Source organism: Bison bison, unplaced genomic scaffold, assembly GCF_000754665.1.
Source record: "Bison bison bison isolate TAMUID 2011002044 unplaced genomic scaffold, Bison_UMD1.0 scf7180017864317, whole genome shotgun sequence".
Classification (NCBI taxonomy): Eukaryota; Metazoa; Chordata; class Mammalia; order Artiodactyla; family Bovidae; genus Bison; species Bison bison.
In genome coordinates, this window is record NW_011494889.1 from 3053449 (window position 1) to 3081336 (window position 27888).

The following is a 27888-nucleotide window of genomic DNA, read 5'->3' on the forward strand; positions in this document are numbered from 1 at the left end:
AACTGAACTGAACTGATGCTGGATTGTGAAAGTGAAAGTGAAAAGGGCTTCCCTTGCAGCTCAGCTAGTAAAGAATCTGCCTGCAATGCAGGAGACCTGGGTTTGATCCCTGGGTTGGGAAGATTCCCTGGAGAAGGGAAAGGTTACCCACTCCAGTATTGTGGCCTAGAGAATTCCATGGACTGTATAGTCCATGGGGTTGCAAAGAGTTTGACATAACTGAGTGACTTTCACTTTGACTTTTCATGCTGGTTTCATGTGTATTACAATTGTTATTTCTTCTTGAATTGATCCCTTGATCAATCCAATAATGATGCAGTGTCCTATTTCATATCTTATTACAGTCTCTACTTAAAGTCTATTTTGTCTAAATATTACTACAACTTTTGTTTCCATTTACATGGAATACTTTATCTCTTCAGTTTCAGTCTGTGTGTCTCTAGATCTGAGGTGAATGTCTTGTAGGAAGCATGTATATGAGTCTTATTTCTATATCCATTCGGCCACTCAGTGTCTTTGGATTTGGGCAGTTAGTCCATTTACATTTAAACTAATTATCAGTATGTATGTTCTTACTGCCATTTTGTTCATTGTTTTGGATTTGGGTGGTGGCATCTTTTTTCCCCTTTTTCTTCATTGATTTTCTTCTCTTGTGAGTTTATGGCTATTTTTAATGTTATGTTTGGATTCCTTTTTCTTTGTTTTTTGGTGTATCTGTTAGATTTTTGTTTTATAATTACTATGAGGTTTTTGTATAGCAGTCTATTATAAACATAGTTAAAGTTGCTTTTCCCTTAATTTCTAATGCATTAATAAAATGTGCTTTTGTGCTCTCGTTTCTTACAATAGTTTTGATATCATATTTTACATTTAATTGTTTTATGTAGATCTTAACTGCTTATTATGGATATAGACGATTTTACTACTCTTGATTTCTGCTTTATTGACTATGCCAAAGCCTTTGACTGTGTGGATCACAGTAAACTGTGGAAAATTCTGAAAGAGATGGGAATACCAGACTACCTGACCTGCCTCTTGAGAAATGTGTATGCAGGTCAGGAAGCAACAGGTAGAACTGGACATGGAACAACAGACTGGTTCCAAATAGGAAAAGGAGTACGTCAAGGCTGTATATTGTCACCCTGCTTATTTAACTTATATTCAGAGTACATCATGAGAAACGCTGGGCTGGAAGAAGCACAAGCTGGAATCAAGATTGCCGGGAGAAATATCAATAACCTCAGATATGCAGATGACACCACCCTTGTGGCAGAAAGTGAAGAGGAACTCAAAAGCCTCTTGATGAAAGTGCAAGAGGAGACTGGAAAAGTTGGCTTAAAGCTCAACATTCAGAAAACGAAGATCATGGCATCTGGTCCCATCACTTCATGGGAATTAGATGGGGAAACAGTGGAAACAGTGTCAGACTTTATTTTTCTGGGCTCCAAAATCACTGCAGATGGTGATTGCAGCCGTGAAATTAAAAGACGCTTACTCCTTGGAAGGAAAGTTATGACCAACCTAGATAGCATACTGAAAAGCAGAAACATTACTTTGCTGACAAAGGCCTGTTTAGTCAAGGCTATGGTTTTTCCTGTGGTCATGTATGGATGTGAGAGTTGGACTGTGAAGAAAGCTGAGTGCCGAAGAATTGATGGTTTTGAACTGTGGTGTTGGAGAAGACTCTTGAGAGTCCCTTGGACTGCAAGGAGATCCAACCAGTCCATTCTAAAGGGGATCAGCCCTGGGTGTTCTTTGGAAGGAATGATGCTAAAGCTGAAACTCCAGTACTTTTGGCCACCTCATGCGAAGAGTTGACTCATTGGAAAAGATTCTGATGCTGGGAGGGATTGGGGGCAGGAGGAGAAGGGGACGACAGAGGATGAAATGGCTGGATGGCATCACCGACTCAATGGACATGAGTTTGGGTAAACTCCAGGAGTTGGTGATGGACAGGGAGGCCTGGTATGCTGCAATTCATGGGGTCGCAAAGAGTAGGACACAACTGAACGACTGAACTGACCTGAATAGCTTTGTGTGTGGGATATTACCTACATGTACTATACATTTGCCTTTATTGGTCACTTTTTAAATTTTATAATTTTCTCATTTCTAATTCTGGCCTTTTCTTTTTTCACCCAGTGGATTTCCTTTAACCTTGTTTGTTAACGCTGGTTTTATGGTTCTGAATTCTAGCTTTTGCTTGTCTGTTAAGTTTTTGCTCTCACCATTAAATCTGAAGGAGAGTGTTGCTGGATTGCATGTGCTTGGTTGTATGTTTTCCCTTTCATCACTTTGAGTTTTATCATATCACTTCCTTCTGGACTGCAGAGTTTCTGCTGAAAAATCAGCTGATAGCCTAGCCTTATGGGAGTTCCCTTGAATATTGTTTCTTAGTTTAATATTTTCTCCTTATCTTTAATTTTTGTCATTTTAATTACAATGTGTCTTGGTGTATTCCTCTTTGGTTTCATCCTCTGTGGGACTCTGTATTCCATAGACGTGGATGACTGTTTCCTTTCCCAGGTTAGAAAAGTATTCAGTTCTTATGTATTCAAATATGCTCTCAGTCCCTTTCTCTCTCTGTCCTTCTTTTGGGACTTCTGTAATGCAGATGTTAGTGTGCCTGATTGTGTCTCAGAGGTATCTTAAACTATCTTTATTTCTTTTCATTCTCTTTTCCGTTGAGTGGCAATAATTTCCTCTATTCTGTCTTTAAGCTCACTGACCTGTTTCTCTCTATCATTTAGTCTATTACTGATTTATTCTAGTGTATTTTTCATTTCAGTTATTGTATTCTTCAACTCTGTTTGGTTGTTCTTTATGTTTTCTCTTTGTTAAAAACTTCTTGTAATTTCTCGGCATTCGTACTTCTCCCAAGTTATTTTGTTGTCTTTAACATCATTAGTGTGAACTCTTTCTCAGGTTTCTGATCTCTGCTTCATCTAGTTCTTCTGGTGTTTTCTCTTGTTATTTCTTCTGCCAACTCATTTAGTGTAGGAGATCAGATATGGAGAGCTGAATTGATCATCCTCTTGATTTATGTGTATCAGTTCATCAAGGTCTCTTGTTTTGTTTTATATCATTTTATTATTTTATTTCTCTCCCTATCCCCCAACTTTAACACATCCTCCCCCTCTTATGAGGAGTCACTGAAATATCATTTTTGTATTTTTCTTCAATCCACCTTCCATAAAGTTACATTGAATTTAAAAAAAAATCATGTCTTGGATTTTGTTATTATACATGTTAGAATTTACAGAAATATCATTGTGCTGCATTTCTGTTTTTACATATTTTTACTCAACATTGTGCTGTGAAGATTCAACTCATATATAGGTAAATCCTGATCACATGATAATATATCACTAAACTTCCCTTTGGTGAGGGACTTGTTATTGTTAAATCCCTTTATTTCTTAATGACTTAAACTAAAGGTTGAAGTTCTGGTAGATGATTCAGATGACCACTGATCTGATCTCACCTCAGTAAGTGAGAAACACTGGATGCCACAAGCACAACAGATTATTTATGGGATGTAAGGAATCAAAAGATTACTTGAGAACTTATGCCTAGATTGAAACTAAGAGCAATTATATTTTTGTAAATAAAATATTTATACTTAAGATACTGTTATTTTTCAGTGGAGATAGTTATACTAGTTATAATTACATTAAAGTGGAGTTTAAATACTTTAAAGAAAGATTAGGACCTGTTTTGATGAATTTGAAATATATTCCTGATGTCTGATTCTTTTTCTGTTATAAATAGATAACATTTGTATAATTTTTAAAAATCTAATTTCACATGAGTGAATTTGTGTTTATCTGACTTATTTCACATAGTATGATAACCTCTATTTTGTTATTTTTATTGCTGAGTAATATTCCATTATATATAAGCACTGCACCTTCTTTATCCATTCCTTTGCCATTGGCTATTAGGTTCCTTCTATATCTTGGCTATCGTAAATAGTGCTGCAGTGAACTTTAGGGTTCATATATCCTTTCAGATTGTCTTCTCAGGAGATATGCCCAGGAGTGGGATTGCTAGGTCATGGTAGTTCTATTTTTAGTTTTTTAAGGAACCATCATACTGTTCCTCCATAGTGGTCATGTGTGTGTATGCTCAGTTGCTCACTCATGTCCAATTCCTTGCGACCCCATGGACTGTAACCCATAAGGCTCTTCTGTCCATGGAATTTTCCAGGCAAGAATACTGCAGCAGGTTACTATTCCCTTTTCCAGGGGATCTTCCCAACCCAGGGGTCCAACCCACATCTCTTGCATCTCCTGCATTGGCAAGCGAATTCTTTACCAATGCACCCCCTGTTGTACCAGTTTACATTCCTGCCAATGGTGTAAGAGGGTTTCCCTTTTCTCCTCACTTGCTAGCATTTACTTTTTTTAGATTTTTTGATGATGGGCTTTCTGACCGTGAAAGTTGATATCTCATTGTAGCCTTGATTTGCATTTCCCTGATTATTAGTGAGGTTGAGCACCTTTTCATGTGCTTTTGGGCCATCTATATGTCTTCTTTGGAGAAATGTCTGTTTAGTTCTCCTGCCCATCTTTTGACTGGGTTGTTTGTTTTTTTTGATATTGAGCTGTATGAACTATTTGTATTTTAAAAATTAATCTCTTGTAAGTCACTTCATTTAAAAATATTTTCTCCTATTGTGTGGGCTGTCTTTTCATTTTGTTTATGCTTTCCTTTGCTGTGAAAAAGCTTTTAAGTTTAATTAGGTCCCATTTCTTTGTTCTTGGTTTCACTTTCATTACTCTAGGATGTAGATAAGAAAGTATTTCTGTGATTTGTGTCAGTGTTCTGCTTCTGTTTTCTTCTAAGAGTTTTATAGTGTCTGGCCTTAAATTTAGGACTTGATCCATTTTGAGTTTATTTTTTTTGTATGGTGTCAGAGAATGTTCTAATACAGTTTTTACAACACCACTTATTGAAGAGACTGTCTTTTCTGCATTGTAAATTCTTGCCACTTTTGTTATGGATTAACTGACCATAAGTGTGTGGGTTTTTCATAGAGTTTCTATCCTGTTCCATTGATCTGTATTTCTTATTTTGTGCCACTGTAGTACTCTTTTGATTATTGTAGCTTTATAGTGTAGTTTTATATTTTGTATTATTATTATTTTAATACAAAGGCCTTTTATTTGTAGACTTGACATTTAGCCAGCTGTAAACACATTTAAGGGGATTCAGCTACACTGAAATTCTTATCAGAATGTTTGGATGCTCTTGGACAAAAGGAAGTTTTTAAATTGAAGATTTACAATATTGTAAATATTGATTTACAATATTGTATCAATTTCGGGTATACAGAAAAGTGATTCAGTTATGTATATACATATTTTTATAGATTATTTTCCAATATAGGTGATTGCAAGATATTGAATGTAGTTCCCTGTGGGTTTTTTATTTTTGATGTAGTGTAAATGGGATTGTTTCCTTTATCTGATTTGTTGTTCTTAAATCAGAGTACATGAGAGAATCACCTGTTCAGCTTTTAGATGTTTTAGATTCCTGGACCTTGCCCCTACCTTTTAAATCTTAGGATAGGGCCTAAGAAATTATATTTTTAGGAAGTTCTTAAATGATTAATATATACCCACTACGGCATCAACTGGAAAACTACTGCATTATAATGTATCACTTATTTTACATTATTTTTTAAATGAAAATCAATTATATACCATTAGAATGTTATTCATTTATGCCAAAGTTATTAGTTTTCATTTAAAATTAGTTTTATATTGTTGTATATAAAAGAACACTTAACTTACATATTATAACTAGCACTCTCATGTATCTGTTAAATTAGATTTTGAATAGTATTAAAGTGAATACAAATTTGAGAAAAATATGTGCACCAATATTTGAAGTAAACCTACAATTGAGAACTCCTGCTGAGAGTGATTCTTCAGAAAATTCTGAAGAGAACTTACATGAGTCGGACAAGTGCTCTGAAAAATCTGCAATATATGAAGATACATCAGAAAATGAAGTCAATGTTTTCATTAAACAATCAAGTGAAGAACTACTTCCAATGAAGAAATCAAAAAGAATGAGTTACAGCTATGAAATTCTTTCAGGTAAAGTAAATGACACTATTAAAAGTGAAAGGAAATATCTTAGCAGCTGGAAAATAACATGTGAGAGAAAATTTTAGTAGTTTATGTATTATCAGTTAATAGTGTATGATTTTTATAAATGTAAAAGGATAAATTAAAATAACACATGAAAGAAAATTTTAGTAGTTTTGAATTTATCAGTTAATAGTCTATGGTTTTTATAAATGTTAAGGACTCTTGAATTTCTTCTCAGATCTCCTTAATCAGAATCTGGGGATGGGGTGTACTGCTAGAATTCAGTCCTTAAGTAACCTTCCCAGTTTATTCTTAGGGTTTTAGAAAGTACTGACAATATAACCTTGTTAATTAGCTGACATAAATATCAGTTTTTATATAAAAATAAATTTTTATTCTGTTTCTTTTGATGGATTCTGATAGAACTAGACTTCGATACTGAGTTTGAGAAAAATTGCATGAATGATGAGTAAGTACTAGATATTTTTGAAATTACAAGTAATTGTATTTTATGTACTGTATTCTTCTTATATATGCTTTTATTATTTTCTCTTAGACTTCTAGAATTCCCTACAAATCTCTTTATAACTCCCAACAGATTGGACTTTTCAATACAAATTCAAAATATGGTGGCTGCTATTGAAAAATGCATAAGTAAGTATTTTTTAAAGTTCAGTTAGATTCACTGTCTTTCTTTGGCAACATCCCAGGAATGTGCAGACATTACACTATATTAGAAAGTTATAAACTCACACTCTTTGGAATCAGTCAATGTGAACTTCAAATTATTTGAGGATGTGTGAATTATACATATGGCCATTGAGTGCCTAACTGTTGGGAATTAGGTAAATAGCCCAAGGTTCTGATTTTTTTGATAATGTACTACAGAATTTTATAGACTTAAATAAGGCATGTCTTTTATGTCAGAGCATAACTGTTGTAAATATTATTTTCACCTTACATTTTTATTAATAGTTTTCAGCATATAGGTCTTTCATCTCCTTAAATTTTTTCCCAGATATTTTTTGGATGCAATTTTACATAGGATTTTTTTCTTTTTACTTTCCCTTTCTAAATTTTCATTATTAGTGTAAGAAAATACAACAGGTTTCTGTGTTTTAATATTGTATTTTGCTGAATTCATTTATTCTAATAGTTTTTGTGTGGATATTTTTAAAGTTATCTTTATGGAGTTTCATATCATTTGCAAATAGTGACAATTTCACCTTTTCCCTTCAAATTTGTATACTTTTTTCCTTTTTCTTCTCTGATTGCTGTGGCTAAAACTTTCAATACTACGTTGAGTCAAAGGAGTGAGAGGAGGCAGTCTTGTCTTGTTCCTGAATTTAGTCGGAAAGCTTTCAGATTTTCACTGTTGGGAGTGATTTTTGCTGTTTGTCATAAATGGCCTTTATTGTACTGAGATGACACCATTTATGGCAGAAAGCAAAGAAGAACTAAAGAGCCTCTTGATGAAAGTGAAAGAGGAGAGTGAAAAAGTTGTCTTAAAACTCAACATTCAGAAAACTAAGGTCACGCCATCTGGTCCCATCACTTCATGGCAAATAGATAGGGAACAGTGGAAAGAGTGAGAGACTTTATTTTGGGGGGCTCCAGAATCACTGCAGATGCTGACTGCAGCCATGAAATTAAAAGACACTTGCTCTTAGGAAGAAAAGTTATGACCAACCTAGACAGCATATTAAAAAGCAGAGACATTACTTTGCCAACAAAAGGTCCATAGAGTCAAAGCTATGGTTTTTGCAGTAATCATGTATGGGTGTGAGAGCTGGACTATAAAGAAAGCTGAGACCAAAGAATCAATGCTTTTGAACTGTGGTGTTGGAGAAAACTCTTGAGAGTCCCTTGGACTGCAAGGAGATCCAACCAGTCCATCCTAAAGGAAATCAGTCCTGAATATTCATTGGAAGGACTGATGCTGAAGCTGAAACAATACTTTCGCCACCTGATGCAAAGAACTGACTCATTTGAAAAGACCCTGATGCTGGGAAAGATGGAAGGCAGGAGGAGAAGGGATAACAGAGAATGAGATGGTTGGATGACTTCACCGATTCAATGGACATGAGTTTGAGTAAACTCCAGGAGTTGGTAATAGACAGGGAGGCCTGGCATGCTGCAGTCCATGGGGTTGCAGAGTTGGACACGACTGAGCAACTGAACTGAACTGATTGTGCTGAGATCTGTTCCCTCTGTACCCACTTTTATGAGTTTTTTTATGAATGGATGTTCAATTTTTTCAATGCTTTTTCTGACTCTATTGAAATGATCATATGTTTTTGTCTTTCTTTTGATTAATGTGGTGTATAGTATTTATTGCTTTGTGTGTGTTAAACCATCTTTGTGATCTAGTAATGAATCCAACTTGGTCATGATGTATGATCCTTTTTCTGTATTGGAGGATTTTTTTGAGGATTTATGCTAATATTTTGCTGAGGAGTTTTGCATCTGTATTCATCAAAGCTATCGGCCTTTAATTATCTTTTATTGTGGTGTCTTTGGTTTTTGTATCAGGGTGATGAGGAACCTGTGGAATACGTTTGAGAATATTGCCTTCTTTTCAGTTTTGTAGAATAGATTGACAATCATAAGTTATTTGTATGTTTGGTAGAATTCCCTAGTGAAGCTGTTCAGTCTTAGACTTTTGTTTGCAGGTAGTTTTTCTAATTACAGATTTTTTTCACTTCTAGTGATTGGTTTGTTCACATTGTCTATTTCTTCCAAATTCAGTATTGGCAGGCTATATGTTTCTAGAAGCTTGCCTATTTCTTCTGGGTTTAACATTTTGTTTGCCTATAACTTTTCATAGTACTCTTTCATAATTTTTTGTGTTTTTGTGATACTGGTTGTTATTGCTCATATTTCATTTTTTATTTTGTTTATTTGTGTCCTTTCTTTTTGATGAGCCTGGCCAGATGTTTGTTGATTTTGTTTATCTTTTAAAAATCACCTCTACATTTTATTGATATTTTCTATTATATTTTTGTTTATATTTTATTTATTTCCTCTGATCTTAATTATTTCCTTCCTTCTGTTGACTTTGGGTTTTGTTTGTTCTTTTCCTAAGTCTTTTAGGTGGTAGGTAGCTTATTTATTTAAGAGTTTTTTGTTCTGTTTTGTTTTTTTGATGAAGATCTGTATTGCTATGAACTCTGTCTTAGAACTGCTTTTTTTCATCCCATAGAATTTGTAATGTTGTGTGTTTTTAAGTTGCATATTTGGTGTTATTTTCTGATTCTCCTTTGATTTCAATCTTGACTCATTGTGTTTTTAGTAGCATGTTTAGTCATTGTTTGGCTTTTTTCCCATTTTTCTTTTTTAGTTGATACCTAGTTTCATATTGTGGTCAGAAAAGTTGATTGAATTAACTTCTGTTCTCTTAAATGTTTCGCGGCTCATTTTCCAATTTAGATTATGTTCTATGGTAGAGAACATACCAGGCAACCTTGAAAAGAATGTGTGTTGATGTTTTTTGGATGTAGCCTTCTGTTGTTGTTCAGTTGCTAAGTCACGTCCGACTCTTTGACTGCAGCACGCCAGGCTTCCCTGTCTTTCACTATTTCCCAGAGTTTGCTCAAACTCACATCCATTGAGTTGGTGGTGCCATCCAATCATTTCATCCTCCCTCATACCCTTCTTCTCTTTCCCTCAGTCTTTCCTAGCATCAGGGTCTTTTCCAGTGAGTCAGCTCTTCACATCAGGTGGCCAAAGTATTGGAGCTTCAACTTCAGCATCCTTCCTTCCAATGAATATTCAAGGTTTATTTCCTTCAGGATTGACTAGTTTGATCTCATTGCTGTCCAAGGGACTCTCAAGAGTCTTCTCTAGCACCACAATTCAAAAGCATCAATTCTTCAGCACTCTGCCTTCTTGATGGTCCAGCTGTCACATCCATACCTGACTACTGGAAAAACCATAACTTTGACTATATGGACCTTTGTCAGCAAAGTGATGTCTCTACTTTTAACCCACTGTCTTGGTTTATCATAGCTTTTCTTCCAAGGATGAAGCATCTATTAATTTTGTGGCTGCAGTCACCATCCTCAGTGATTTTGGAACCCAAGAAAATAAAATCTGTCACTGTTTCTACTTCTTCCCCATCTGTTTGCATGAAGTGATGGGACCAGATGCTATGATCTTAGTTTTCTGAATGTTGAGTTTTAAGCCAGCTTTTTCACTCTCCTCTTTCATCCTCATCAAGAGGCTCTATGTAGTTCTTCTTCACTTTCTGCCTTTAAAGTGATATCATCTGCATATCTGAAGTTGTGATATTTCTCCTGGAAATCTTGATTCCAGCTTGTGGTTCATCCAGCCTGGCGTTTCACATTATGTACTCTCCATAGAAGTTAAAATGAGCAGAGTGACAATATGCAGCCTTGACATACTCCTTTCCCAATTTTGAACGAGTCCAGTTGTTCCATGTAAGTTTCTTTATCCATTCTCTCACTTTTTGTCTGTCTGTGCATCATTTGGCCTGAAGTGAGTCTTTTGTAGGCCACATATTTCAGGTTCTTGTGTTATTATCCAATCTGTCATTCTCAGTCTTTTGATTAAAACATGTAGTCTATTGACATCTTTTTGTAATGGCCACTTGTTTTGCCTCTATCACCACATGATGCTTCATGCTCATCTTGTATTTTCTTTGCCTCTGCCCTTAAATCAACCACGTTTTCAAGGAGCACTGGTTGGTTCCTTTTATAGGAGAATGAATTTTAGGAATAAAAGGAGCTAGACTGTAGATGTGCTCATTACTATAGCACTGTTATTGCTGTTAGATGCTATGGTGAAAAGATCTAGAGAATGTATGTATATATACTAGCTCATATATAACTTATGCATCTGTATTTCTATATCTATTTTTTGTTTGTTTTGTTTTAAACTATGAGTTCTTGAGGCTTTCCTTGTAGCTGAGTCAGTAAAGAGTCTGCCTGCAATGCAGGAGACCTGGGTTTGATTCCTGGCTCAGGAAGGTCCCCTGGAGAAGGAAATGGCAACCCACTCCAGTATTCTTGCCTGGAGAATCCCATAGACAAAGGAGCCTGGCAGGCTACAGTCTATGACGTCGCAAGAACCGGATAGGACTAAGCAACTAAGCACATGGCACATGAATTTTTACTGATATATCTATCAGATCCCAGTCTAGCACCTTCAGGGTTCATTCTCGCCTTCTACTTTTCCTAATATGTAACTTTTTTCTCTTTTGGTGAGAAATGTGGCTCACATAATCAGCAATATAGTTACTTATTTGTTATACCTGTATTATATTTTCAGAATTGCTATCCCTACGTCTTTAAGAAGGCTTCCCAGGTGACTCAGTGGTAATGAATATGCCTGTCAATGCAAGACATGCAGATTTGATCCCTGGGTTAGGAACATCCCCTGGAGAAGTAAATGGCAACCCATTCCAGTATTCTTGCCTGGGAAATCCCATGGACAGAGGAGCCTGGTGGGCTACAGTCTATGGAGTTGCAAAAGAGTTAAACACAAAATAGTGACTGAACAACAGCAACCACCGCTTTAAGAAACAAATATATCAAATAAGTACAGTGTTTATGTAGGGTCCTTTTAGTGTCTAAACTTATAGTCTACAATAAAAACACTGTTTTCCAAAGTAACTTAAATCAGCTCTTTCCCATCCTCTTCAGTGTGGTTGTACAGTTCATTTGTAATGACTTGTGATGTTTGTTTTTTCAAATGCTTAAAATATATGTATTTTTGTATATCTTTTTAGATCTTTGCTTATTTTTTGTTGGGGTGTTTATTTATTGTTAGGTTGTGAGAGGTCTTAATATGTACTCTGGATACAAGTATTTTATCAGATACAACATTTGCAAAAATTTCTCGCTGTCTATGCCTTAACTTTTCATTCTGTTTTTATTTTTATTGAAATATAGTTGCTTTACAATGTGTGTTATTTGTTGCTATACCACAAAGTGAATCGTTACATGTATACATACATCCTGTCTCTTTTAGATTTCCTTCTCATTTCGGTCCCTACAGAGCACTGAGTAGAGTTCTTTGTGCTATGCAGTAGTTTCTCATTAGTTACCTGTTTCATATGTAGTCATTATATATGTCAATCCCAATCTTCCAGTTCATCCCACCTCCTTCCCTGCTTAATATTTATAAGTTTGTTTTCTACACCTTTGTCTCTATGCTTGCAAATAAGTTAATCTGTACCATTTTTCTAGATTCCACATATAAGCAATATTATGCGATATTTTTCTCTGACTTACTTCACTCTATGACAGTCTCTAGGTCTACCCACATCTCTGCAAATGGCGCTATTTTGTTCCTTTTTATGACTGAGTATTATTCCATCATAGGTATATACCACATCTTTATCCATTCCTCTGTTGATGGATATTTAGTTTGCTTCCATGTTCTGGCTATTATAAATAGCACTACAATGAACTTTGGAGTACATCTATCTTTTTTTAATTTATGTGTAATTGGAGGATAATTGCTTTACAATGTTGTGTTTGGTTTATGCCATATATCAACATGAATCAGCCATATGTATAAGTATGTCCCCTCCCTTTTGATCCTCTCTCCCATCTCCCACCCTATCCCACCCCTCTAGGTTGTCACAGAACATGGGTTGCATGTATCTTTTTGAACTATGGTTTTTCTACAGGTATATACTCAGGTGTGAGATTACTGGATCATAGGGTAGTTCTGTTTTTAGTTCCTTAAGAAACTTCTATACTATTCTCCATAGTGGCTGTATCCATTTACACTCCATCCAAACAGTAGGAGGGTTTCCTTTTCTCCACATCCTCTCCAGCATTTATCATTTGTAGATATTTTAATGATGGCCATTGTCACTGGTGTGAGGTGATACCTCATTATAGTTTCAGTTTGTGTTTCTCTAATAATTAGTGATGTTGAGCATCTTCTCATGTGTTTATTAGCCATTTGTATGTCTTCTTTGAAGAAATGTCCATTTCCACTCATTTTTTGATTGGAGTGTTGGAATTTTTTTTATATTGAGCTACATTAGTTGTTCATATGCTTTGGTGATTCATTTGCAAATATTTTCTCCCAGTCTGTGGGTTGTGTTTTCATTTTGTTTATTAAATGTAAGGCTGCACACTATAAAACTCTTAAAGGAAAACATAGGCAAAACATTCTTTGATATAAATCGCAGCAAGATCTTTTTTGACACACCTCCTAGAGTAATGAAAATAAGAACAAGAAAATGCGATCTAATTAAACTTAAAAGCTTTTGCACAGTAAAGGAAACCATAAATAAAGCAAAAAGACAACTATCTTTTCATTGATTCTCACAGAGCTAAATTTATTAATTTTGATAAGATACAGTTTGTCAATTTTTTTGTTTTAAGAATTATGCTTTTGGTTTTGTCTCTCACAACTTCTTTGCTTAGCTTAAGGTCACACGTATTATCCCTATATTTTCTCCTAGAAGATTTATAGATTTGTGTTTTATATTTAGATATGTCATTTATTTTGAGCTGACTTTTGGACAGCGTATGCAGGGTACTTTGAAGGTTTTTTTTTTTGCCTTAGACATCCAATTTGTTCAGCTTGATTATGAACTCAAGGAGAGTAGAGATAGTGTCTTCTAATTTTTGTATCCTCGTAATGATATAATGCTCTTCACACAGCAGATACACTTTAAGTATTTGTTAACTTAATGATTTCTTCTGATTTTTTTTATCATACCTTGACCCACCACCCAGTACCCATGAGTGATTGTTTCTATAATAATTAATTCCAAATTTTTATACCTGCCTTTAAATTCCATTTATCAGTATAGAATACTAGATAGCCCTCAAAGGAAATCTGCCTCAGTTTTCAGTAGTTCTAAATGTCCTTGATAATTTTAAAGCATTGCTTTCAATGGAATTTCTGAATGTACTAAACTTTGAATCATATATTTTAGCCAAAATTATTCCTCTTTGCCAAGATCCCCGCCTGTCTATCTTTACTGAGTCAGCTTTAATTATGGATTTACCTAATAAGAAGAAAAATGTAAGTGACTATCAAACCAGATGGCCAGATTGTCAGGTCCTTTTTGAAATGGATCCTGCCTACCAAGATAAAGTAAGTTTAAAAATAGTTTGTCTTAAGGAAGGAATGTTTGGCTTAAGGAACAGAAATGCACTGAAATTTTCAGATGAAAGGGATTTATTGAAAAATTAGAGTATCATAATTAATGGCAATTGGAAAATCACTCCCAGCTTATCTCCCTATTTGTCTTCTTCATGATCTTTCCTCTTTGTTTGCCTCTGTATATTTTTTCAAACCTCCACTATGAAAATAATCTTTCTCTTTTATAGTTCCCTCATAATATTGGCTTGCTAATGTTGGCCCTGACTTTTCCCATTACTGTCTAATGTGGCATTTTTTTGTTCAAATTCACAAAACAACCAACTTGCCTAGCTTGGGTCAAGATTCTATCCAAAGGCTGTTTTAAGAATTGGGTAAGGTCCCATAGTATTTAGAACTCATCTTTTCTAGAGCTATGTGTGAAGCGTATACACTAAAACAAGGTAACAAGCCAAGGAATAAATGACTGATGTCCTTACTACATGGCTCAAAATAACATGCTAATTATAAAGTTAAATAGCCTACTAAAGCTTTACATAAAACAAAATATAAAAAGCTATCTAAATTTCTTAAAGTCTTAAGTTTCCTAAATATTTAGATATTTAACAGACATTCTTAACAAAATGAACTTCACATAAAACCATTTTAAATGTTTTAACCAAACCATTAGATTATTAGATCATACTATTATCATTTTAAAAACAAAATCCTGATTGACTTTTTAACATTTTTACTTATAGATTGCGAGTTTCCTGACTATTATTGGAAGTTCAATGGGCCAAGTTAGTATTTACAGCTGCCAGTTTAGGAAATATTGTACTATGGTAGAGAAGGCCAAAATCATAGGTACCAAAATATCATCTATGGAAGAATTAACTTCAACACAGTTTAAAAGTATACTGTCTAAATTCAGAAACTACCTTCGACAAATTGTTAATATGGCCATTGAGAAGCGCATTGGTATTTTCAATGTTATGAGTTTTGATTATCAGTTACAATGCTTACCATATGTTGAGAACATCATAGATATGAGCCAAAATCTCTTGAGATCTGTAATTGAAAGAAAGAATGCAAATCTACTGGAGGTAAGTATTTTGAATATTCCTATTGCATGAGAATCAATTTTTTAAACTTGTAACACTGTATTGAGATAACATCAGCTTATGATATTATGTAAGTTTCATGTGTACCACATTATATTTCAATCCTTTTCTTCCTGTCCTAAAGTAGCCATTCTGACAGGTGTGAGATAATATCATTGTGGCTTTGATTTGCATTTCTGTAATAATTAGTGATGTTGAACATCTTTTCATGTGACTATTGGCCATTTGCATGCCTTCAGTGGAAAAAAGTCTATACAGCTCTTCTGCCCATTTTTAAATTGAACTGTTTGTTTTTCCATTGTTGAGTTGTATGAGTTCTTTATATATTTTGGATCTTCACCCCTTATCAGATTTAAGGTTTACAAATATCTTCTTCCATTGAGTAAGTTGTTTGTTTTTTTTAATTTTTTCATGGTTTCCTTTCCTGTGCAGAAGCTTTTTAGTTTGATGTTATCCCATTTGTTTATATCTGATTTTGTTTTCTTTGCCTGAGGAGAAAAATATTAAGAGAAATGTCAAAGAGTTTACTGCCCATGTTTCCTTCTAGGATTTTTATGGTTCAGGTCTTACATTCAAGTTTTTAATCGATTTTGAGTTGATTTTTGTGTGTGGTTTAAGGTAGTGGTCCAGCTTCACTCTTTCACGTATGGCAGGTCAATTTTCCCAAAACTTATCAGATAGACTTTTCATTTTCCATTGTATGTTCCTTGCTCCTTTATTATAAATTAATTGTCCATATATATGTGGGTTTATTTCTGGGCTGTCATTTTTGTTCTGTTGATCTATGTATCTTGTTTTATGCCAGCACTCTGCTGTTTGAATTACTGTAGCTGTGTAATATGTTTTAAAATGAGAAAGTGTGATGGCTCTGGCTGTGTTTTTTTCTCAGGATTGCTTTGCTTATTTGGGGTCTTTTGTAATTCCATATAAATTTTAGGATTTTTTTCTAGCTCTGTGGAAAATGTCACACATATTTTGATAGGGATTGCTTTGAGTCTGTAGATTATCTTAGGTAATAGGGACATTTTAACATTAATTCTCCCAATCTATAAGCATGAAATACTTTTCCATTTCTTTGTGTCTTCTTCAGTTTCTTTCATTAATGTCTTACAGTTTTCAGCATACAGCTTTCATGTTTCTGGTCAAATTTACTTTTATGCATTTTATTTCCTTGGTATGATTTTAAATGAGATTGTTTTCTTAATTTCTCCTTATACTAATTCATTTTTACTATATATAAGCACAGCAGGTTCTTCTGTATTGATTTTAAGGCCTAGAATTTCACTGTATTCATTTATTATTTGTAATATTTTGTGTGGAGTCTTTTGGGTTTCATATATATAAAATCATGTTTTCCACAGATAGTAAAAGTCTTTGTTCCTATTTTCCAAGTTGGATACATATTATTTTCCTTCTACAATTGCTTTGGCTAGGAATTCCTGTGTTATGTTGAATAGAACTGGTAAGAGTGAGCATCCTTTGCTTGTTCAGAATTTAGCAGGAAGACTTTCACCTTATTACCATTGAGTGTTATGTTGCCCTTGGATTTGTTGTATGGTGCTTCCCAGGTAGCACTAGTGTTAAAGAACATGCCTAGCAGTACAGGTAGATGTAAGAGACATGGGTTCGATCCCTGGATTGGAAATACCTCCTGGAGGAGGGCACAGCAGCCCACTCCAGTATTCTTGCCTGGAGAATCCCAAGGACAGAGGAGCCTGGGAGGCTCCAGTCTGTGAAGTTGCACAGTGTCTGACACGACTGAAGAGACTAAGCATGCATGCATGGCCTTTATTATGTTGAGATATGTTCCCTCTAGATCCATGTTGCTGTGAGTTTTTACAATGAATGAATGTTGAATTTTATCAAATGCTTTTACTACATCTATTGCGATGATCACATGGTTTTTGTCTTTTGTTTTCTTGATGTGCTGTATCACTTTGATCGATGTGTATAAATGGAACCATTGTGACCCTGGAATGAATAAAACTTGATCATGGTGCATGATCCTTTTTATGTGTTGTTAGATTTTGTTTGCTAATATTTTGTTGAGGATTTTTGCATCTATATTCATCAGAACTGTTGGCATGTAATTTTCTTTTTTGGTAATGTTTTGGTCTGGTTTTGGTATCAGATGATTGGGACCTCATAGAATGAATTTGTGGAGAAGGCAATGGCAACCCACTCCAGTACTTTTGCCTGGAAAATCCCATGGATGGAGGAGCCTGGTAGGCTGCAGTCCATGGGGTCGCTAAGAGTCGGACATGACTGAGCGACTTCACTTTCACTTTTCACTTTCCTGCATTAGGGAAGGAAATGGCAACCCACTCCAGTGTTCTTGCCTGGAGAATCCCAGGGGCGGGGGAGCCTCGTGGGCTGCTGTCTCAGGGGTCATACAGAGTCAGACACGACTGAAGTGACGCAGCAGCAGCAGCAGCAGAATGAATTTGGGGATGTTCTGTTCTCTTCAGGTTTTGGGGAGAGTTTGAGAATGATAGGTATAAGTTCTTTGTATGTTTGTAAGTTCTTCCCTGTGAAGCTATTCTGTCTTGGACCTCTGTTTGCAGGGAGTTTTTTAAAATTACAGATTCTGTTCCAATTCTAATAATTGATCTATAAATTTTCTGTTTCTTCTTGATTCAGTTTTGGCAGGCTTTATGTTTCTAGGAATTTGTCTATTTCTTCTGGGTTGTCCATTTTGTTGGCATGCACTTTACATGCCTCCTCCTGAGAAACCCGTGTGCAGATCAAGAAGCAACGATTAGAACTGGACATGGAATAACAGACTGGTTCCAAATTGGGAAAGGAGACTGTCAAGGCTGTACATTGTCACCCTGATTATTTTACTTATATGCAGAGTATACCATGCAAAATGCTGGGCTGGATGAAGCACAAGCTGGAATCAAGATTGCCAGAAGAAATATCATTAACTTCATATATGCACATGACACCACCCTAATGACCAAAAGTGAAGAGAAACTAAAGAGCCTCTTGATGAAAGTGAAAGAGGAGAGTGAAAAAGCTGGCTTAAAACTCAACATTCAAAAAACGAAGATCTTGGCATCCGGTCCCATCACTTCATGGCAAATTGATGGGGAAACAATGGAAACTGACAGACTTTATTTTCTAGGCTCCAGAATCACTGTGGATGGTGACTGCAGCCATGAAATTAAAAAAAAAAAAAAAAAAATGCTTGCTCCTTGGAAGAAAACCTATGACAAACATAGACAGCATATTAGAAAGAAGGGACATCACTTTGCTAGCAAAGGTCCATATAGGCAAAGCTATGATTTTTCCAGTAATCATGTACAGATGTGAGAGATCATGTACAGACCATCAAGAAGGCTGATACAGAAGAACTGACGCTTTCAAATTGTGATGCTGGAGAAAACTCTTGAGAGTCCCTTGGACTGCAAGGAGATCAAACCAGTCAATTCTAAAGGAAATCAGTCCTGAATATTCGTTGGAAGGACTGATGCTGAAGCTCAGGCTCCAATACTGTGGCCACCAGATGCAAAGAGTTTACTCATTGGAAAAGAACTGATGCTGGGAACGATTGAAGGCAGAAGAGCATGACAGAGGATGAGATGGTTGGTTGGCATCAACGACTCAATGAACATGAGTTTTAGCAAACTTGGAAATAGTGAAGGACAGGGAAGCCTAGCATGCTGCAGTCAATGGGGTTGCAGTCAGACACTACTGAGAAACTGAACAACTGTTCATAGTCTTTTCTTATGGTTTTCTGTATTTCTGTGACATCAGTTGTTATTTCTCATCTTTCTTATTTTGTTTATTTAGTCATGTCTCTTTTCTTCTTGGTGAGCCTGTCTAGAGGAGATTTGTTGATTTTGTTTATCCTTTAAAAAAACATCTCTTGGATTTATTTATTTTTCTTTTTTTTATCTTAATTTAATTTTTTCACTCTCTTTTTTATTTCCTTCCTTCAGCTGACTTAATTTTTATTTGTTCTTTTTCTAATTCATTTAGGTGGTAGGCAGGTTGCTTGAGATTTTTCTTATCTTTTGAATAAAGCTTGTGTCATTATGAATTTTCTTCATAGAACTGCTTTTGCTGTATCCCATAGATGTTGATAGTAATGTTTTCATTATTTGCCTAAAGTTATTTTTTATTTCCTATTTTATTTCCTCATTGACTCATTCTTTTTTTAGTATCAAGTGTTTAGTCACCATGTAATTGTGGTTTTTTGCTTGTTTTCTTTCTATGGATGATTTCTAGTTTCATGCCATTGTGGTCAGAAAAGATACTTTAAATAATTTCTATCTTCTTAGTTTGTTGAGGCTTATTTTGTGTACTAATATGTGGTCTATCCTAAAGAATGTTCCATATGTGCTTGAAAATAATGTGCATTTTGTTTGTTTTTTTGATACAGTGTCTTGTAGATATCAATTCTTGTTATTTAGCTGCTAAGTCGTGTTCAAATTTTTGCAACCCTGTTGATTGTAGCCCTCCAGGCTCTTTTGTTCATGAGATTTCCCAGGCAAGAATACTGGATTAGGTTGCCATTTCTTTCTCCAAGGGAGCTTCCCAACCCAGAGATCAAACCTGCATCTCCTCCAGTGGCAGGTGGATTTTTTTTTTTTAACCACTGAGCTACCTGGGAAATCCATAATTCCTGAAGAAAATCAACCCCAAATATTCACTGGAAGGACTGTTGTTGATGCTGAAGCTCCAATACTTTGGCCATTGGATGTGAAGAGCTGACTCATTGGAAAAGACCCTGATGCTGGGAAAGATTGAGGGCAAGAGGAGAAGAGGGTGGCAGAGGATGACATGGTTAGATAGCATCACCAATTCAATGGACATGAATTTGAGCAAACTCCAAGAGATAGTGGAGGACAGAGGAGCCTGGTGTACTACAGTCCATGGGGTCACAAAGAGTTGGATACAACTGAACAACAACAACAAAGTTTATATCCTTATCCTCTCTATACTTAAGCACCTTTATCTGTAAATTGGGGATAATATTTGTAAATGACCTACAGAAGTTGTGAGAATTAAAGAAGTTAATGATTGCAAAGCTCTTTTACCCTTTCTGGCACATAGTGAACATATGTGAGTTACTTCTACAGTTAGAAGAATCATTGTTATTAGTTCCAGAAAGTTGTTTCTGAGCTATATGTATTTTTAGAAAGTGGTTCTGAAAGTTATGTTTATTTTTCTTCTTTCTGGCTTCTGCATGCCCCCAGGTGTGTTTTTATAAAGGGAAGTAGCTTCCCTTTATATAGTTAAGGAAATTCCCTTATTTGCATAAGAGTTCCTAACTTGATATGTGTTTTTTAATCATAAGTTAACTTTATCAAATCCTTATTCTTTTTATCTGTTGTGATAATCATGCAGTTGTTTTCCTTTAACCTTTTAATGCAGTTAATTACATTAATTGACTTTCTAAGTTTAATTTCATATCTGAATCAATAGATATACCTTACCAGTGTGCACATGCACATAGATATATTGCTACATTATTTTTTAAATTTTGCCTTTATGCTTGCTTATAAGTGAAATTGGTCTGTAATTTTCTTTTCTTTTACAATCCTTAACTGAATGTACTACTAGTGACAAAAAGGAAGTTTGGGAATATTTCATGTCTTTCTACTACTCTCTTCTATAAAAATGTAATTATCTGTTTTCTTTGGGATATGAGTTTAAGATATTTTTCTGGAATTTAATTGGGATTTGTGGTTGGAGTCAGGACAGTTGTCTTTACCCAGTCTTCTGTTGTGAGCATTTTCAGTAAAATTCAGCAGGCATCATTATAAACCCATTACTAAATTATTTGATTCTCAAAACTGTAATGAGGACACCAAGTTTATTAAAGTAAAGCTACTTTGATTCATGCAGTTAGTAAATATTGGAACTAGGATTCAAACACAGGTCTCTCTGACTTTAAAGTCAGTTCATATTAACCCTGTGATAAAAATGTATATTCAAGAGCAGGTTCACATATGCGCATGTGCACACATATATACCCATACACCACACATATATACCCATACACCATAAAATGGATACAGTTTCTGCTTGGTTAGCATAATTATCTCTAGGTGGTGAAGTAATAGGTATTTTTATTTTATAAACTTTTTTATTGCTGTTTTTGCATGAGCATATAGTCAAGTAGAATAAGTATTTAAAAAATTAGAGACATACACAGGCAATTCAAGGCTGTGAGCTGAAAATTAAACTGATATTGATTCCAGAATTATGATTACTCATCAAGAGCCCTTGAAACATGAGGGAAACTATGGTAAAATTGTAATTTAAGTATAGGAATTTAATTCTTTTGAAAATCTAATGGAATGATATACAAATACTTATAAAAGGTGTGGATGTAATATATACACATATATATGGGCTTCCCTGATGTTAAAGAATCCACTTGCAATTTGGGACACATAGGTTCGATCCCTGGGTTGAGAAGATCCTCTGGGGGAGGGCACGGCAACCCACTTCATTATTCTTGCTTGGAGAATCTCCATGGACAGAGGAGCCTGGCAAGCTAAAGTTCATGGGGTTGCAAAGAGTTGGACATGACTGAGCGACTAAGCACACCACAGCACACACATACATTTGTGCATATATTTGTAATGACTGCGTATACTTACAATGGATACAAACAGGATTTGGAATCAGATTTGGGTTTGAATTATAGCTCTGTAACTCATTAAATTTCATATTTTAGGCTTATTAATCCTTCTGAAACTCAGTTTCCCTCTTTGCAGACTAGAGAAAATAACACTCAAGTAGTGAACATGTTTTTTAAAATTTCTTAAATTGAAGAAAGTAGGGAAAACCACTAGACCATTCAGGTATGACCTAAATCAAATCTCTTATGATTATACAGTGGACGTGACAAATAGATTTAAGGCATTAGATCTGATAGACAGAGTCCCTGAAGAACTATGGACGGAAGTTCGTGACACTGTACAGGAGGCAGGGATCAAGATCATCCCCAAGGAAAAGAAATGCAAACAGGCAAAATAGTTGTCTGAAGAGGACTTACAAATAGCTGTGAATAAAAGAGACATGAAAGGCAAAGGAGAAAACAAAATATATATCCATGTGAATGCAGAGTTCCAAAGAATAGCAAGGAGACATAAGAAAGCCTTCCTCAGCAATCAATGCAAAGAAATAGAGAAAAACAACAGAATGGGAAAGACTAGAGATCTCTTCAAGAAAATTAGAGATACCAAGGGAACATTTCATGCAAAGATGGGCTCGATAAAGGACAGAAATGGTATGGACCTAACAGAAGCAGAAGATATTAAGAAGAGGTGGCAAGAATACATAGAAGAACTATACAAAAGAGATCTTCATGACCCAGATAATCATGATGGTGTGATCACTCAACTAAAGCAAGACATCCTGGAATGCAAATTCAAGTGGGCCTTAGGAAGCATCACTACAAACAAAGCTAGTGGACTTGATGGAATTCCAGTTGAGCTATTTCAAATCCTAAAAGATGATGCTTTGAAAGTGCTGCACTCAATATGCCAGCAAATTTGAAAAATGCAGCAGTGGCAACAGGACTGGAAAAGGTCGGTATTCATTCCAATCCCAAAGAAAAGCAGTGCCAAAGAATGCTCAAACTACTGCACAATTGCACTCATATAAGTAATGCTCAAAATTCACCAAGTCAGACTTCAATAGTACTTGAACCGCGAACTTCCAGATGTTCAAGCTGGATTTAGAAAAGGCAGAGGAACCAGAGATCAAATTGCCAACATCCACTGGATCATCAAAAAAGCAAGATAATTCCAGAAAAACATCTACTTCTGCTTTATTGACTATGCCAAAGGCTTTGACTGTGTAGACCACAACAAACTATGGAAAATTCTGAGAGATGGGAATACCAGATCACCTGACCTGCCTCTTGAGAAATCTGTATGCAGGCCAGTAAGTAACAGTTAGAACTGGACATGGAACACAGACTGGTTCTAAATCGGGAAAAGATTATGTCAAGGCTATATATTGTCACCCTGCTTATTTAACTTATATGCAGAGTACATCATGAGAAACGCTGGGCTGGATGAAGCACAAGCTGGCATCAAGATTGCCAGGAGAAATATCAATAACCTCAGATATGCAGATGACATCACCCTTATGGCAGAAAGCAAAGAAGAACTAAAGAGCCTCTTGATGAAAGTGAAAGAGGAGAGTGAAAAAGTTGGCTTAAAACTCAATATTCAAAAAAAAACAACAACAACAACTCAATATTCAGATCATGGCATCTGATCCCATCACTTCATGGCAAATAGGTGGGGAAACAGTGGAAACAGTGAGAGACTTTATTTTTTTGAGCTCCAAAATCACTGCAGGTGGTTAAAAGATACCTGGATCCTTGGAAGAAAACTTATGACCAACCTAGACAGCATATTAAAAAGCAGAGACATTACTTTGCCAACAAAGGTCCATAGAGTCAAAGCTATGGTTTTTCCAGTAGTCGTGTATGGATGTGAGAGTTGGACTATAAAGAAAGCTGAGCACCAAAGAACTGATGCTTTTGAACTGTGGTGTTGAAGAAAAGTCTTGAGAATCCCTTGGACAGCAAGGAGATCCAACCAGTCCATCCTAAAGGAAATCAGTCCTGAATATTCATTGAACAGATTGATGTTGAAGCTGAAAGTCCAATACTTTGGCCACCTGATGTGAAGAACTGACTCATTTGAAAAGACCCTGATGCTGGGGACGATTGAAGGCAGGAGGAGAAGGGGACGACAGAGGATGAGATGGTTGGATGGCATCACCTACTCAATGGACATGAGTTTGAGTAAAATCCAGGAGTTGGTGATGGACAGGGAGGCCTGGCGTGCTGCAGTCCATGGGATCGCAAAGAGTCAGACACGACTCAACAATTGAACTGAACTGACTGAGTAAACATGCTGTCAAAACAAAATCAGATCGTGTACATAAAGAACATAACATATAAATGCTCAAAAAAATGGGAGCAATTATTACGCACCATTCACATTTCAGTCATAGCCTTGTTACTACTACCGCATTTACTTCTTAGAACAGATTTACTCATAACAGTCCTTATTTATGTCTCATGTGCATGCATGCTTAGTTGCTCAGTCGTGTCTGATTTTTGCAACCCCATGAGCTGTAGCCTGCCAGGCTCTTCTGTCCATGGAAATACTGGACACAAGAATACCACACAAGAATACTAGGGTGGTTTGTCATTCCCTTCTCCAGAGGATCTTCCTGACCCAGGGATCAAACCTGGGTCTCCTGCATTGCCAGCAGACTCTTTACCATCTGAGCCACCAGAGAAACTGTCTTTATGTCTTAGCAGCATTTATTTTATGTGCAGGTTACATTCAAGTTCCTTCTGTTAACAATAGAAAGGATTTGATCTTGTTAATGCTCCAGTATTTAAGCAATACTTAGAATAGTGTCTAGATGATGTCTTTTTTTTGAAATTATAATTATGTAAGTTAGTGAAAGATATTGAGTAACTACTTTTCTAAAATAATGAAAAATCATTATATAATTGTAATTGATTTGTTAATGATTTTAGGTTATAGACTCATCCTTGCAGAAGCTGGAATATACTCCCACTGAAATAGAAGAATTTTTGGAATATTTTACTTTTTTGGATGCAATTTCTTCAAAAATATCTAAGTTAGAAAAAGAGTACACAATAGTTGCTCAGCTGTATTCTGTTGTAAGGTATTACCAGATCCATGTTTCAGAAGAGCAAATTGCCATTTATAAAATCCTTCTCATCAAGTTTGGTCAACTAAAAACTTCTGTGAAGTTAAGCGAAACAAATAAAGATGCTGCTATTTCTAAATTCAGAGACAATTTGGAATCATACATCACTGGTCTACGTATTGAAGTTAGTAATTTAAAGGCCAAAGTAAGTTTTGTTTCTCATTATGTAAGCCTAGCATATAGGTATTTCCTTTCTGTGGAATCTTAAGTAAATAATTTAGTCCAAGTATTCTTAACCTGGAATCCACAGACATAATTTTGATTTGTGAATTTGAATGAGAAGTGATATTATGTGTCTGTTCTCACTAACCTCTAACTGAAGTTTAGCATTTTCTCCAACTTTGAGTTAATGTAGACAAGCAACAGTAAAGTGGTGATTTTTTTCCATAGGCTTCAACAGACTGCTAAAGTTGGCGCATGACATAAACAGAGCTAAAAAAAACCCTGGATAGTCTAGGCCAAACGATAATAATTCCAGCTTCACTCACTTATGAGGAGCAAACTACAATAAACACCAACATTTACTGAGCTTTAACTAAGCGTCAGTAACCATGCTACATGCTTTATTGTTTTTCTGCATGAAAACGAACAAACACCTGAGTTTTAAAGAGGTTAACTAACTTGCTTAAGATCACAGTGAGGGCTAGGGCTCCAGAATCCTTGCTTCTTTCCACTCCCCTCTATCCCCACCACCATTACAAGTTACTATTATCATATTTATTCAATATATTTTGGTACCTAATATGTATTAAGCACAATATTATGTATTACAATTAGTTGCTTTAAAAATTTTCTGCATCTATGCAGAATCTATACTGGCCTCACACAAATAAAATAAAGGTCAAAAAATAGGCATATGAGAGTACTTGAACGCATTCAATTGCAATCTTTAAAATATTACGAGAAATTTCATATGCATGTGTACCAAGGTTTCTAGTTCACCCTATTTATATGTTAAGTGTACTAGGTTGGACACTGAGATGGAATATCTGTGTTACAGTAGGTTCATTGGAAAGTGCTTCTGGCAACAGTGTGAGGGCTTGAAGTAATCAAGGTTGGACAGAAGGAAAAATTGAACTCTAGTGTCATTGCCATGTAGGTTTCATAGGATCCTATGCTCTATGCTTAGTTGCTCAGTTGTGTCTGACTCTTTGCAACCCTGTGGACTGTAGCCCACCAGGCTCCTCTGTCCATGGGGATTCTCCAGGTAAGAATACTGGAGTGGGTTGCCATGCCCTCCTTCAGGGGATCTTTCCAGCCCCGGGATTGAACCCAGGTCTCCCGCATTGCAGGGAGATGCTTTACCATCTGAGCAACCAGGGGAATCTCTAAATTGGAATGACTCTGCAGAGTTATCCTGAATGAAGACAAAAGGGCTGGTTCTTTACACATCCATGATGGAGCTATAAGTGAAAGTGAAAGTGAAGTCGCTCAGTCGTGTCTGACTCTTTGTGACCCCATGGACTGCAGCCTACCAGGCTCCTCCGTCCATGGGATTTTCCAGGCAAGAGTACTGGAGTGGGTTGCCATTGCCTTCTCCTTGGATGGAGCTATAGAGGGGGTGTAATCTTGTGTGACTTTTTGGTAAAGGGCAACCCCTGGAGAGGGTCTCAGCTAGAGTAAGCATCTATCTTTAGGTTCACTGATTCTTTCTTCTATCATCTGCATGCTATTATTGAATCAAATCCAATGAACTTCTACTTTTGTTTATTGTGTTTCTCAGTTCTAAAATTTTCATTTGATTTTTAATTATATCTTTTTTTATTTTTCTTTGCTAAGACTTTCTATTTTCCCAATGGCTTCGAGAATATACATTATTTCTGTGCAGCATTGTTATAAAACCTGCTGTATATTCTTTGTCAGATAATTCTAACATCTGTGTCATCTAGACATTGGTGTCTGTTGATTATTTTTTCCCACGTGAGTTGAGGTTTTCCTGGTTTTTTGTATATGGAGTAATATTGGATTAAATATTATGCTCTAAAGTTCTGTTTCATACCTAAATGCCATGTTGGTATTTTTGTTTTAGAAAACTGTTGACCTAGTCAGATTCAGGTCCCAAGTTCCAACCCACTTTCTTTGGGCTGTGGGTTTCTTTCCATTGTTATTTCCATTATCAATATCTCTAAGGTGCTGTTCAGACCATGTGTGTGCCATCCTGTGTGTGCCGTCCAGTGGTCAGTATTATTCTGGGTAGTGGTATGTTAGTTTAATCTCAGAGTCTTTGATGTGCTGAATAGGATCAGATCTATATGTGTGCAGCTCAGCTGAGCCCAGGAGTTCACACAACTTTACGTAATTACTTTCCAGAGGTCCTTTCTGTTTACAGTCTTCTCCATATTTTCCAGATTCTCTGCACTCTTTTTTTCAGTCCTCTGTTAGAAAACTGGGACTTGTTACTGTACTCTGTCAACTTCCATAACTGCACCCACATCTGGGGCAAAGTAGTAGAACACAGAGAGAAAAAAATCAACAGGGTTGACCCTCCTTAGAACCACAGATTACCAAGACAGAAAGTAAAGTTCTCTTCTCTGAGTTTCAGCTCCTGAGGCTTCCATTGCCACCACCTTAAAATTGTTTTAGGACTGGGTTGTGAGAAAAAAAGAGAGAGAAAGAGAGGATTTCCATACTCTGAGTGTTAGGAGCTGTCAAAGAAAACCCAGAGTTGAACAGTAGTCAAAGTGGTAAAAACAGATTTTCATTCAGTATGATTGCAATAGGGGAAATGATCTGTTGTCTAGGATGAGCAGACATTGAGGATGGGAATTCTGGTTAAATTGACTTAGCAAGGTTCTTACTAAAACTTAATTTTATAAGGAAGTGCACATATGAGCCTAAAAGTTACAACCTACTTAGTAGTCAGT

The 27888-nt window shown here is 35.9% G+C and overlaps 1 protein-coding gene across 1 annotated transcript in view; it reads left to right on the forward strand.

Annotated features, from left to right (window-relative positions):
* Positions 1 to 27888, forward strand: part of DNAH14 (dynein, axonemal, heavy chain 14) — a 376195-nt gene that overhangs the window by 97906 nt on the left and 250401 nt on the right. Inside the window, exons 12-17 of the mRNA XM_010852937.1 lie at positions 5837 to 6107; positions 6525 to 6570; positions 6658 to 6755; positions 14026 to 14186; positions 14933 to 15277; positions 24828 to 25169. Of these exons, the coding sequence (XP_010851239.1) occupies positions 5837 to 6107; positions 6525 to 6570; positions 6658 to 6755; positions 14026 to 14186; positions 14933 to 15277; positions 24828 to 25169 (1263 nt within the window). The remainder of the gene's footprint in view (positions 1 to 5836; positions 6108 to 6524; positions 6571 to 6657; positions 6756 to 14025; positions 14187 to 14932; positions 15278 to 24827; positions 25170 to 27888) is intronic.